The 15,002-nt window shown below is 42.7% G+C and overlaps 1 protein-coding gene across 4 annotated transcripts in view; it reads right to left on the reverse strand.

Moving 5' to 3' along the window:
* Nucleotides 1–12,708, reverse strand: part of LATS1 (large tumor suppressor kinase 1) — a 35,486-nt gene extending 22,778 nt beyond the window's left edge. For all 4 annotated transcript variants that reach the window (XR_010918660.1, XM_067542392.1, XM_067542391.1 and 1 more), the window contains exons 1-2: nt 12,593–12,708; nt 2,709–3,221 (exon numbers count right to left, since the gene is read on the reverse strand). Coding sequence is in view for 3 of the 4 variants with exons in the window: in XM_067542392.1 (XP_067398493.1) it covers nt 2,709–3,059 (351 nt within the window). In the remaining variant the exon portion in view is untranslated. The remainder of the gene's footprint in view (nt 1–2,708; nt 3,222–12,592) is intronic.
* Between the last annotated feature and the right edge of the window lie 2,294 nt (nt 12,709–15,002).

The raw sequence follows: 15,002 nt of genomic DNA on the forward strand, positions 1-15,002 counted from the left end.
AAGTAATAAATGCCTTTAGGACCAGATGACTATGCCCCGCTCAGCCAAGGTGTTCAGAGTTCACTGTGAAGCAGCAGTAGTCTTTCCTTAGGCCTTGTCTACATTCAAAAAATAAGTCAACATAACATATGTCAACTTACAGCCACCGCAGCCTCCTGGGTCAGTGGAGTTCATCCTCACCAGGAGCACTTCCATTGATCTAAGAGGGGTAGCGTGGGGAGCTGAAAGCCTAGTCTCCTCAGCTCCCTGCCAGGAGCCCCAAAGGCTGACTCCTGGTGGGGCTGCCCCGCCCATTCCCCGCCAGGAGTCAGCCCCAGGCTTCTCCCATACCCGTTCCCCACCAGGAACCAAGGTAAGCTGCCACTGTCTTCCCTCCCCTCCCGTTCCCAAGGGGAAGCAGCCCAGGGCTTCTCACCCCTGAGGAGTGGGGTCCAGCTTCCACCCCTCCCTGCTCCGTGCCAGCTTGCTGAGGTCCAGCTGCCCTGGCTTGCAGCAGCCACGGCTTGGGCTTTGTCAAGCTGGAGCGGTGAAACTGACAAGAATGACAGCCCCACCACCAACGTAAGAGGACGCAGTGTCTACATGGACGCTGCGTCGCCCTAACTAAGCCGGCAAAAGCCCTAGACCTCTCATCGAGGTGGTTTATTTTGTTGAAAAAACATGGCAGCTTTGTCGGTGGGGTGGGGGTGACTGCAGTGTGTACACCAGCATTGTTTTGTCGACCAAAGCTGACTTTTGTCGACAAAACTCTCTAGTATAGACCAGCCCATAGTTAAAGTTGATTTTGATCCTTCTTGTAACCACCCTAAAAATCCTTATGCTTTTTAAAATTTAGGATTAAGTCTCATTGACAATTAGAATGTCTGATATTTTAAAATAAATTAAGCACTTTTTGAGATGACAAGATTCCTTTAAAAAGGCTTCTTTTTGAAAACCCTGTGACATATCTAACGTCCCTGTACCCTTTCTATCCACTAGATGAAGTCACACTACATCACAAATTCCAAAATTTAAGCAAATTTTACCTGAGGCAGTGTCTCCATTTCTTAATCCACATACAATAACAGAGTGATATTCTTTATAAATGCCAACGGTTTAGATACTGGTTTGTGTGACATGCAGTTTTCAACAAGGATGTAGTAATATTTTTAATTGGATATTTGAAAACTAGACACAATTGTCTATCATTGAACAAAATGGAGAAAAGAAAGCCAATGAAGAACAGATGTTGTTATGACTACCTCTGTTGTCAATGAGTTCTTTCAGCACCAAAGCAAACATCCTGAGTTGAAATATCATTTGTACACAATGATGAGCTGAATGCGTTTGTATGTCATTGAGGAGCTCTTTTCATAAGCTCTCTGTATAGGCAACAACATGATGATCTCTTAACCACTCCTTCTTGAAGTTTTTGCTAACAACACCATACAATGGAAATTTGGTGTTCGACTAACAAATACGAAACACCAAAAACACTTTGTCTAACCTTTAAATTAGTACAAAATATGTTGATTCTTTGATTTAATATTTACGTGCAATTACAACTTTTGATCTGATCATTATTTTAATACGTGCAATTATGAACGATCCATTCAATCTTGTTTGCTTGTAAGCTATCTTTGGCTTGCTATTGTGTATCTTTGAAAATGATGAGCCTGAGATTTGTGCTCATGTTGCATGTGTACTTTGTGCTCAGGTTTTCAAGTGCACATATAAAAAGGATCTTTTTGACCCACCTGCTCATATTTACACTACAAACACACAAGGTCTCTAAATTTATTAATTCTTTATTCTCGGAAACCAGATATTCTGTCAATAAATGACATTACACTTTCCCATACTAAAGTGAACTAATGGAAACAAGCTCAGCTGGTAGTGACGTAGATGACAGGATTTCAGACAGATACCTATAAATCACCTCACCTGTGTGTTTATACTGCACAACAATACCAACCTTCAAAGTCATCTTTATGGGACTTTGGCTACATAATGTCTACATTTTTTCTTAGAATACCCTACATTATTGAAGGTATTCTGCACTGTTCTCCTTGCAGTATACTTTATTGTACTATCATGATATATTCTATTGTATCTGATTTAAGGTAATGCACATCATTTGAATGTAGCTAAGATTCAAGTGCTCAGACCAATAAGACAACAAACGCAACTTTATGTTAATATTTAGCCCAGAAATGAACCATTTCTCTGAACAAGTCTAAGTTACTCATGATCAGGGGTTTTGAAATACTCATAAAAAGGAATAAAAGAATTTCAGATTTGTCAAGTCACTCACTGCCTTAGAATTCTGAATTGTAGTGTTCTCACAACACATTTAAAACCACATAATCAAAAATTCCATTAAAGTATTCTGAGGAAAATTCCAGACTTTGAGGAGTCCACTCCTTTCCATACACAGGGATGTAAATGACTAAACCAACTACTGCTAATCTTATGGGAAGAACAGATTACACTGGATGTAGGGGAAAAAAAACATGGCTTACTTTAACATTACCATTTTCCTTTTTTTCCCCCCTCCCCTTTTTTCCTTTTTGGCCAAGTCACAATTAAAAATTAATTCGTATGTCAGGGAAACATTTTGATTATGATACTTATTCTCTTTAATTACAAAAAGGGTAACATACAATTAAAATATGTATGCATGATTAATAGTTAGCAAAACATTAAGTCTTGGAAACAAAAATGTTTACCTCATCAAACCCAGCAGCTTGTAAGTCTTGCAGCATTTGTCGATTGATTTCAGACGTTCCCCTGGCTGAGGAGCTGGTTTCATTTGCAAAAGGCAGCAGGGAGTTTCGAATTTCTTGCAAAGCTTTATGGTATGTTACAAATTTGGGGGGATTTCGGCCTTGTCTGGGATCTTCAGTTGACACTTTACCCATATTGTGCTCAGCCTTAGCAGCATCTGAGGGCTTAGGCAAATTCCTAAGGCTCTCTCGTATTTCTTGTAACATTTGTCGACTGCTGCCAGTGTAGTTACTGGCAGGAAAAGTCTTGGGCCTCATTTGTCTATACCCTTCGGGCTTCTCACTTCTCTTCATGAAAACATGTATCTATGTAACCTCCACCAAGGATTCAGCCACAAAAATTTCAAGAAAGGCTGGCAGGTAGTTTCAGAAATCACTCTTAAGCAAGAGTGAAAACATTCACCACTGCTTGTGGTTCTAACAGTGCTGAAATTCTTGACAACCAAGTCAGTCACCCTGTAACAAAAGAATATTCCAGTTACACATGCTGTTAGCAGTGAAAAGTTTGCAATTTACAGGGGATCCATGAATCATTTCTTCCATATTTAGTAAATTCATCATATGTAATTTATCTAAATTAAAAAACTATTTTGCCCTGGCAACATTTAATTAATATTTTGGTTGCCTCTCAAGTCTAAAGATCCCAAAGTTGGGAGGGACTGAAATCAGGTTTATCAAACCTAGGGAGTAAACTTGTCTTACAATTATTGAGTGATAAACATTTCGTTTGTTTTTCAAGCAGGGAGTATACAGCCATTAGTTAACTGCCAACAGAGTTGGAACCTTCTAAGGGGTCCTTGGTACCTGCTACAAAGATTAACTGCATGTTTGAGTTATTTTAAACTATGGTCCAAATGTTTAAGTCCTGAAACTTGCTTGAATTTAATCTCACCTAAAAGACAAGACAAGAAAAAATACATAAATTTATTTTCCTCTTGACAGTAGTTTATCCTGGTCACTGTCCTAACAGGTTGCTTTTCTACGCTGCTATTTGAAGCAAAGATCTACACATCAAAAAGAATGTGGTCTAATGCACTGTTTCTCAACCTGTGGTATATGTACCCCTGGGGGAATGCGAGACACAGGCAGGGGGTACGCAGTGAAAAACCCAGTGAAGGGAGGCGAGTGGCAGCCACCGACTTCTGGGGAAGCCAAGTGGCAGCCGCCTGCTTCCCACCCAGTTCCAGCTCCCAGCTAGGAGGCAGGCGGCATCTGCCGGCTTCTGGGGCGGGCAGGCAGGCGGCAGCCGCTGGCTTCCTGCCCAGTCCCACCTCCCAGCTGGGAGGTAGATGGCAGCTGCCCCAGTCCTGGGAAGCTGGGCAGCAGCTGCTGGCTTTTTGGGATGCTGGACAGCAGCTGCCCGCATCCCGCTCGGTCCCAGGTGGGAGCCTGGCGGCAGCCTCCTACACCCTGCAAGTCGGGTTCACGGCTGGGTGGCTGCCACCTGCATCCTGGCTCTGAGCCAAGAGACAGCCTCCCACACCCTGGCTTGAAGACAGGCAGCAGCTGCCTGCCGCCTGCCCACATCCCCAGGTGCATGGAAGTCTCCTCTGCCCCAGCTCGGATTCGGTGACAGTCACCCACCTCCCGGGCTAGCAACCAGACAGCAGCCACCTGCAACTTGCCCAGGTGGCAGCTCCCCTGCCAAACTCAAAGCCCAGTGCCCAGAAAGCCAGGCGGAGAGCCCAGTAGCTTGCCCAGTCCTGGAGCCAGGCTCTACCTGCAGGCTTACTTGTCAATTTCACTGCTCTAGTTGTGCAGTGAAATTGACAAACTATGACAGCCCCAGATTTTACCAGTATAAAAATATTAAGAGGGGCCCACACAGTGTGATTTGCCCCAAACCCGCAACCCCCTAGGGACAGCCATGGGGAGTGTTGCTATCCACTCTGGCGGGCCGCTAGTGCCTGCTCATACCTCACAAGTTCCTGCCTGTGTGAGGAGAACAACACATGACCCCACCATCAGGCCATAGCGATTGGCTGGTGTTGACCTTTGCTCCTATATGGAGGAATGGGAGGAGGAAGGAGGGGAGAAACAGCAGCGGTTTTGTGATCTGCCACAGCCACACAGCACTGCAGAACTCAGAACTCTCCTGCTTTACGAGAAATACAGTCGTCCAGCGGTAAAGGGGGGAGGGACTGTATTTCTCAGAGTGGAAAATTGAATGTTGGGGTACTTATTAACATTTTCAGATGTTAGGGGGTACTTGCTACCTAAAAGATTGAGAAACACTGGTCTAATGGACAAAGAATGGGAAGTATGAATCTGGACTCCTTGATCCTGTTTCCTGCTCAATTACTACCACTGTGATACCTTGATCAAGTCATTTAGCTCTCCATCCCATCAACACATTCCTCCCATCTTTCATTTTATTTTTAGTGAAAATGAAGGACACTGCAGAATTTAATCAAACAGATTTATTTATTTATTTTATAAATATTGTCTGCCTCAACCTCCTAGCTCAATGTAAATGTCTGATACCAACTTTGCTTGAACAGAAGTGGGTCTTTTTAGATTTAAAAAAGCACAGAGGCATTTAAAAAAAAACCCTGCTCCCCTCCTTACTGAAACCATTAAATTTGGCTGCAATCCCAGTAACATTTTTTATTATTATGTATCTTGGTATTTTTGAAGTTGATCATTTCAGATAGCGAATCAAGGTGGGTGAGGTAGTATCTTTTATTGGACTAGCTTCTCTTCATGAGAGAGACAAGCTTTCAAGCTTACAAAGAGCTCTCCTTCAGATCTGAGACACAGAAGAGCACTGTGTAAGCTTGTCTCTCTCACCAACAGAAATTGGCCCAATAAACAATATTACCTCCCTCTCACCTTGTCTCTCTCATATCCTGGGACCAACATGCCTACAACAACACCGCAAACTATTTCAAATAGTCTGCCAAGTGGGTGATATTGTAAAAACTTAGGTGCAACAGACTGTGTGCTCTTACAGCATCAGAAAAAAACTGAAATGTACTTAAATTAGCAAAAGTTAATTTAATAGGGTAACCTGTTTCAAAAGAAAAACAGTTTTCAGTGTTTTATTCAAAATGATAAAGCCACTAGTTCTCATTAAATACAATTTTAAATACAAATTTTAACACATTTGTATGTTGGTTTGAAATAGTACAGGGAACTGTATTTCTTGCATGCAGAAGCACAGCACAAAAGTTGTTTCTAATACTACCTTTCTTAAATCCTCTACATTATTCTCTTATATTCAGGCATATATTGAGCAAAGTCATTAATTTTTAAGCACCCGAATGCTTGCCTTACAAAACCAAGCAGAAATAGTCTGCTGTGTACAGGTCCACCTTGACAAAAATAGGTATCAAACAAACAAGTTGGGGAGGGAAACAACGGGAGAGGCAGGATGAAGGTAATCTTCACGACTAATAAGGTCAGGAATTAAAACTAGCATACATACAAACTTTAATGGTTCTAGTCATTTATTTTTATTATGTTAGTCACAGATTTTAAGGTCGGAAGGGACCATTATGATCTAATCTGTCATGCTGCATAATGGAGGCCAAAACCTCATCCAGTAAATTCTACATTAAATCCATAACTTTTGTTTGAGCTACAGCATCTCCTTTTAGAAAGATATACAGTTCTGATTTAAATATTGCACGTGATGGAGAATTCGCTATGTCCCTAGGTAAGTTGTTCCAAGTGTTCTCTTTCCTCCAACAACACTTCTAGTAATGGGACGTGTGATTAAATACTCTTTAAAATTTCACAGAGTAACGAACAATAAAATGACTATATTTACAGAAAACTACAAACCTATGTACTTCAGACTATAAAACAAAGTATGGGGTAGGCATGTGTCTTCCTCTTACACTTACAATCATTACATCTGGAGGGAGGGTAGATGGGCCAAATACTTGCAGCTCCAGTGCTGTGGATACTCTGCACCTCTTAAAAACAGGCCAACTAGTTTTTAGTTCTGCAGTCAGATCTTAAGCATTGTTTTTACCCACCTTGGGCATAAAACAAAACATTTTCCTGCAATTGTCCTGTTAGTGACAGTTACAGTTAAGGTTTCTATGCCATTTCCATTCCAGCCCAGTTTTAAGGTGATCTTAACCTTATAAAACTGTCACCACCTCTTAGATTAAGTTCTCCCATGCCTAGACATTGTCCAAGGGTCAGCCATTTTGAGATGAGAAGAATGGGGGGAGGGGTAAAGATGAGGGAGGCGGAATAAACAAATTCAAAAAAATGTTTACAATAGAAAAACCTATTTTAATTAAAGAAAGTTAACTCTAATCTCAAGGCCACTGCTGGTAGCATCATGAAATTTGGCATGGAAATAATCAGTGAGAGATGCCTTTGAATGTTCTTGTAAAAGTTGGTTTATGTTTTGAGGGAATTTTGACTCAGTAAGGAAACAAAATTACACTGTATACACATATACACAGAGTAAGTTTTTAAACCAAGCTCATAAGAGTACACAGCTAAGGAATACCACATTGGTTAACTTATATTGTAAAAAGTCTGAGGTGGTGCAACAAGAGGTATGCGGAAACACACATGGACCCCTGCTTTACTCAGCGTGCATCTCATACAGTAAAATCTGTGCAGCTCCTAAGGCTCCACAGGAAAGGGACTTCATCCTACCAACAATGCAAGATGCAAAGAATAGGGCATTCTTGTGATGTCTTCTTTTTTTCTTTACAGGCAGCCTGGAAAAGGGGGATTTGTGCTCTTTTTATTTCTTTATCACATGTAAAGGTGGCCTGAAAGTGCCCCACCGTGACCACCCAAAAAGGTTTTTTACCACCTTAGAAATATCAGCAATGTCAAACCTTCTCTACCTGGTTTTGATGGATGTTTTCCTTGGAAGACCCAGATATGTGGAAAGGGCACTCTCTCATCCCTTATTTAAAGGGAGAGTGTGTCCTTTGTCTTTGTCTTATCAGGCATTTGAGTTTAACTAGTGTATTTTAAACAGTCTGCATAAAAATTATTTTCCCTCTCAGTCCCAGTTTCATTTTTATGATATCTCTAGCGCAGTGGTTCTCAAACTGCGAGCCGCGTGCGGTCAAATCAATACACAGTTGCAACCCATGTGACATCCTTAGCTCCATACAGGTAGTATATCTATTGTGTGGATCTAATCCATGTAACATAGAGAGTTACATATGTGGCCCATAATGGTAAACAGGTTGAGAACCACTGCTCTAGTGTCATAAACCTGTTAGTTATTCAGTGTTCCAGAAAGAATATGGCACATAATTTATAATGAATGTATAATGAAAGAGTAGCAGAGGAAAAAAAATATATTTTTAAAGCAAACAATAATACCCCTCAGTTTTCAGGCCATGTTCTTATGTGGATAAACAGCAAATTAAATTAAATTAAATTAACGCTGGGGAGGAGGAACGAGAAGGGCACTAGCTCAATTCTCTCTCCCGCTGCAGATCAGAATTTCCAATTTTTTTTTTCAAAGCTGTTAGAGAAACTACGTGACAATAAATATTAAAGTTAAGGCTGTGCCCACAAGCTTTTATCACCACTCTTGTAGGCATAAATCTTTAAGTGCATGATTTTTTAAAATACAATATATAATCAATTTTTTTCTGCAGTCTTGTAATGTGCTCTTTTATACTGCTCAGTGAACGAGACAGGAAACTTCAGGTATATACTTCCAGTGACTGTCAGATATATATAAAATGCTACAAGATACTACACATTTGAATACAAACTGTAAAAAACCCTGTACTATATCTATTAGAGAACTAGTATGGGATTAAATAATTTAAGTGTTATAATGCATATAGGCAAGGGAACATAGTTAAGCTTCCCTGTGCAACCTTAACTTTTACATTTCCTGACTTGAGTTTAACTGAAACTTTAACATTAAAAACTAACTTCAAAAAGTCAAAAGTTTAATAAATAAGTAGCTGAGGTGAAATGTGGTAAAGCAGAAAGTGTGCCATCAGTTTTTAAAGACTGTTCAAGATCATTATGCTTAAACAAATTGATTTTTGTTCTTTACTTAGTTTTAGTCTATTTTTTATTGCTTTTAAATAATGTGTAAAATGTGACCTCAGTGAAAGTGTTTCAATAAAGACAAATGTTCCAAAGCAAGGTGAAGGCAAGGGTAACTTATTGCCAATACTAAGTGGGACTTGTTCTTGCCTGGCCAAGCTAATGGAGAAGGATATTTTTCTGCCTCCAAAAGATTGCCTTAACTGCTATAAAGAATAATTGGCTAAAAAAGTGAACTTGGAGTTACATTTTAATGGGACTGGAAAAAATCACCACCAACCAGGAAGAAAGTAATCAGGGAGCGTAAACTTATTCAAGACCCTATACAAAATTATTTGTAACAGAGTAGATGGCTCAGAGGATTAGTAACAAGACATTTAGATTATTGATTCAAATTCAGCTGAAGTTGGTAGCACCCAGAAGTAATTACTAATTGACCACTACCACCTAAGTTACTTAAGATGAATTTGTCAGTCTATATATATGCCTAGTTTTACAATAGGCTATATAAAAAGCACTAGCGAAGTCAGTACAAACTAAAATTTCATACAGATAATGACTTGTTTTTACTGCTCTATATTCTATACGCTAAAATGTAAGTACAATATTTATATTCCAATTGATTTATTTTATAATTATATGGTAAAAATGAGAAAGTATGCAATTATTCAGTAATAGTGTGCAGTGACACTTCTATATTTTTTGGTGAGATTTGGTAAGCAAGTAGTTTTTAAGTGAGGTGAAACTTGGGGGTATGCAAGACAAATCAGACTCCTGAAAGGGGTACAGTAGTCTGGAAAGGTTGAGAGCCACTGATATAGGGGATAAGCACCTTTTAAGTACCTAAGCTAAACAGACTTGCCACCCCTGAAAGGCTCTGTGGTCAAGTGGATAGGGCACTTAACTGGGAACCAGGAGACTTGGATTCTGTTCTATTTGACGCAGTTACTTAAATGACTTGCCCAAAGCCACATAACTTTGTGCATCAATTTTTCCCCCATCTATAAAATGGGGATAATTATACTTATCTTCCTTTGTAAACTGCTTTGAGATGAGGAATGCTATGTAATAAGTGTTGCATAAAATTTATTGTTTTCTTGGTAGTCTCAGCGAGACAGACCAAAGACTAAGTGGGCCTGAAAACTGAATCGCCTTGAAGCCAAATTGAGCTGGTCCCTCAACTGAGATTGTCCCTCTATCTTAGGGAAGTATGAGGAAGCAAGTATTGCCACAGACTGTGGTATACCTGTTCTGTGTACAGGGAATCTTAAACCCCAAGGCTGTCGATTTATCACGTTTCACAAACAAGGAATTTACACACCCACTTTAAAACTAAAAAAGGCTTTGCTATGTGGTCAACACCACTCACTTCATCTTGCACATCAAGACAGGTGACAATAATTACTCTCTCTGCACCTGAAGAACTGATGATGGCCCCAGTTGCAATTCTGTAAACATTGTCCGTAAGTACATTTTCAGATGCATCTATCTCCACTTCTGAAATGAAGCTGTATCAGTTTGCTCCTTCTTTTTTTTTTTTTAAGGAGATACAAACCAGGATATAAGATTTCTTACTTTCCAGACCAAATTCTCATAAAATGTTGACTGGGTCTAGAAATATCTGTACTGGTCTGCCACAGAGCTTCTAGCCCCTGTATTTAACAAAATACTGGGCCTTAAAAATGGATGTTGTCTAAACCAAGAAAATATCAAATTTGGGAGCTGGGGAGAGAAAGTCTGATAATTTAGGCAGCTGTAGCTTAACTTGAATGTGATACTGCAGATGAAATTCAATGTTGCCAAGTGCAAAGTAATGAACATTAGAAAACATAATCCTAACTACATATACAAAATGATAGGGTCTCAGTTAGCTGTTATCACGCAAGAAAGAGCTCTTGGAGTCATTGTGGATAATTCTCTGAAAACATCTGCTCAACATGCAACGGCAAACAAAAAAGCAAACAATCTTGGAAAGCATAAGGGAAGGGATAGAAAATATCATAATGCCAATATATAAATCCATGGTATGCCCACTCCTTGAATACTGTGTGCAGTTCTGGTTGCCCCAGCTCAAAAAAGATTAGACTTGGAAAAAGTACAGAGAAAAGCAACAAAATTACATTGTATACACATATATTAGGAGGGTCTGGAACAGCTTCCACATGAGATTAAAAAAAGACTGGGACTGTTTAGTTTAGAAGATATGATAAAGATCTAAAAAAATCACAAATCGTGTGGAGAAAGTGAAGAAGGAAGTTTGTTTACCCCTTCATGTAACACTAGAACCAGAGGTCACCCAATTAAATTAATAGGCAGCAGGTTTAAAACAAACATAAGGAAGTACTTCTTCATACAACACAGTCAACCTATGGAACTCATTGCCAGGGGATGTTGTGAAGCCCAAAAGCATAGTTAAAAAAATAATTACATAAATTCATGGAGGATAGGTCCATTCAATGGCTATTTGCCAAGATAGTCAGGGACGCAACCTCATGCTCTGGGTGTCCCTCAGCCTCTGGCTGCCAGAAGCTGGGACTGGATGACAACAGATCAATTGATAACTGCCCTGTTCAGTTCATTCCCCCTGAAGCCTCTGGCACCAGCCATTTTCGGAAGCCAGGATATTGAGCTGAGGCAGTATGTTTTTATGATGTCCTCTTCCATATTGTATTATAATGGTTAGTAGCTTTTGTTTCTAACCTTGGTGGTTTGCAAGATATTGGAACAAAACGGTCACTGATCCCTCAGATCAACATTGTATTTTGGCACAGACAATGGATTTATATAGCAAGTATCAGACCTTGGACCAGTTTAGTTTTCAATCCACATACAAAAATTCAGAGCAACAAAAATACCATCTCCCAAAGTATCAGATTCTCCAGCATCTTCTGAAAGAAGATCATGTACAGTATAACAGCTGAGTACCTGAAGATGTAGCTTGGACTAACATGTAAACATCCACCAAGTTTAAATCATAATAATGGTAGGATTTTCATGAGACACCAACAGACAAATAAGTATGCTCAAATGAAAGTATGCTAGCCAAAGCTGCTAATTTCATGTAACAATGTATTTGAATGCAGAGGTCAGTGCCAGTAACAACTGAAGAGGCCATCTGGCAGCATTCATGTTGAGGTAATAATCTCTCGTTCTCAGCCCCCGTGTCCTCCCCCAAACCCCAGTCTTCAAAAGATTTGGATCTCCAATCAGTTATGCACACACACAAGCTTTGAATCACCCTGCCCCCTGCTCAGGTATCTTTATTTTGCTGGAACTAGGAGAAACGTTTCAAAGTATAATCCAGGGTCGAAATACACAAAAGCTCCAGCTGCAGACGAGGAGCCGGCAGACAGAGAGACCGACCCCAGACCGTACCCACCCCGGGGCACAAACTGGATGCCAGTCGGCGCCCCCCACCCAACCCCTCCCCAAAGCAGCTAAGGCGACGCGCAGGCGTTGCGGGGAGAAGGCAGCAGAGGAGGCATCCCCGCTGGAGATGGAAGCGGAGAGGAATCTCCCCAGGGGCAAAGCGCTGGACCGGGGCGAGGGGATCGGAGCATGGAGTGGAAGGGAGGGTGCGCAGCAGCCGGGCACGGAGCTGCAAGCGGGGCGTGCGAGGCGGGGAGCCAGGCGCCGCAAGCCCCCTCCTGCGGGAGGCGGGGCGGCGGGGAATGGCTCGCGAGGTCACCGACCTGCGGGGCGGTGGGGGGCGGGGAGGGGCAGTTATTGTCTCCGCTCACTCGTGGGGGCAGCGCCACCCCCCCCCCCCGCCCCGAGACGCTGCGGCCGGGGTCACATCGAGGCGGGGGCACTCGCGTCGCCGGACCTACCTGCGGGGACAAGGCGTCGTCGTCGTCGCCGCCGCCTCAGGCCCACGCGTGTGCGGGGAGCGGCGCGCGCTGCGTGCGGCGCTGGGCTCCGCCCGTCGGGCGGCGGTGGCGGCGGCAGCGCCCTTCGGGTCCCCGGTGCTGATGGCAGGTCGTCCCCTCCCCCACCCCCCCGTGGGGCTCAGTTCCGGGCCGCCATGTTCTCGCTGGGGCTGTCGCAGAGTTTCCCGGATATGGGCCGTTCCCGGCCTCCTTTGCGCGTATCCCCCCCTCCCCGCCCCCTGGAATGGAATGTGTGAGTCGCTCTGAGCTCGCGGGCCGGGCCCTGCGCGGGGGGAACGAGCCTGACGCACGCCCTTGTCTTGGCTCTGGCGGCGGCCAGTAGCTCAACCCCTCCCCCAGGACACTATGGCCTATCCCGCCGGTCGTCTAGGCGACGTTTCTGGTTGGCTGAGCGCCTGAGGATTCCGATCCCTTTCCCGCCTCCTCCCCCCCCGCCCCCCTCTCGTCACCCAGACCTGCAGGCCGCTCCTAGTGGCAATGAGTTCCACAGGCCCTGCGGGGCTGTATTCAGCATGCTCCTGGCCTCAGCCGTTCAGTTTCAACCACGCTGTACTTGCTCGTATTATGCTCCCCTTTCTCACCACTTCAGTAGTGCAGCTCTGCTGCATCACTCCTCTTTTGGCTGCTATGTCACCCAACCAGCCTCCGTTATCTCTCTCAGGCCCTAGAAGTTTTCTAGACTCAATTCCTAGACTCTGCTCCCACTCACTTATATATCCTTTTTTGGGGTAGGTAAGACACAGTGCTAGGTGAGAACATACCCTTGACTTATATAATCTAGTAGTTTTATCACCTTTCTACTTTAGGCCCCAGGCAGCCTCCAAAAACAAACACAAACAAAATTAGTGCAAGGTCAGCACATATTTTTAATAAGCTGCCCCCACCCCCCGCCAAGTTTTCACAGGTGCTTCCAGTTAATTTAGAACACAGTAATATGTCTGAACAGCTAAAAACATTCCACTATACATATCATGGCATAATAATAAATTTCATGTGATATCATACTGGTCTTGCTGAAGTTCCTTACAACCCACTAAATTATTATCTTGCTAATTTATTTCATTAGATGCTTCCCTCTCCCAAACATTGACACTTGCTCTACTTAGGCAACACATATCTTGATCCTTTCCCAAATCATTGATTAATATATGAAACACCATGTTGTCTAATCCTACTCTAAGGAGGTTAAACACCTGAGCCCTTTCAACCCTACTTCCACTAGTGGTGAATTCAGGCATCAAGATTTGCTACTGTAAGCGCAACTTTGATGAAGTAAAGATGAAAGGAACAGACTGGAGAGAGAAATTTGGAAGACAGAAGGGAATCAGGAAACAAAAATCAGTGAAATAGGCAGAGACCGTTAACTAGACAAAACAAAGTTGATGCAGTAAAAGGACAATGAAGGGATTCAAAAGAGGGGGGGGGGGGGAAAGGAATAGTCAAAGCGGGGGTGTTTCTAATGGGGTATGACAAGTTTGTTCTTCACCTAACCTTAAAAATATTTTTATCAGTGACCTTGAAAAAAACATAACATCACTACTGATACAGTTGACAACTGACAAAGATGGATGGGATGGCAAATAATGAGGCAGACAGGTGGTAAGGTGTGTTCAGGTATGGACTATGTGGTAAACTGGGCGTATTCCAACATGCTTTTTAATATACCCAAACTGAAGGTCATACATTTAGGAAAAGACGGTTACTTACCTTGTAACTGTTGTTCTTTGAGATGAGTTACTCATATCCATTCCATAGAAGGTGCGTGCGTGCCCCGTGACCAGTTACCGGAAAATTTTTCCCCTTAGAAATCTCATAGGGCTGGCTCCAGCACCCCCTGGAGCCCCACGCACATGCCGCGGTAAATGAGGCTCTGCCGGCCCAGGGCCTCCAGTTCCTTCTTGCCATCATCTCTGACAGCTGGGACACAGCACGGGTCAAGGAATGGACATGAGCAACACATCTCAAAGAACAACAGATACAAGGTAAGTAACCGTCTTTTCTTCATCGAGTGCTTGCTCATGTCCATTTCATTGTAGGTGACTTGCAAGCAGTACCTTGGAGGCAGGTTCAGAGTTCATAGGGTGGTTGATTCCAACACTACCCTACCGAACCTGGCATCATCCCTAGCCTGTTGCACAATGGCATAGTGAGACGTAAATGTATGAACCAACAACGATGTAGCAGCTTTGCATGTGTCCTGAATAGGCACCTGCGCCAAAAATGCTGCAGAAGACGCCTGCGCTCTGGTGGAATGAGCTGGGATATTGCCCGGAAGCAGAACCTTCACCTGCTTATGCAGGCGGTTATCCAGGAGGAGATTCATTGCGATGAGACAGGTAAGCCTTTCATC

This window comes from Emydura macquarii, unplaced genomic scaffold, assembly GCF_026122565.2.
Source record: "Emydura macquarii macquarii isolate MOO-44397 ecotype Brisbane River unplaced genomic scaffold, CSIRO-AGI_Emac_v2 contig_705, whole genome shotgun sequence".
In the NCBI taxonomy this organism is placed as follows: domain Eukaryota; kingdom Metazoa; phylum Chordata; order Testudines; family Chelidae; genus Emydura; species Emydura macquarii.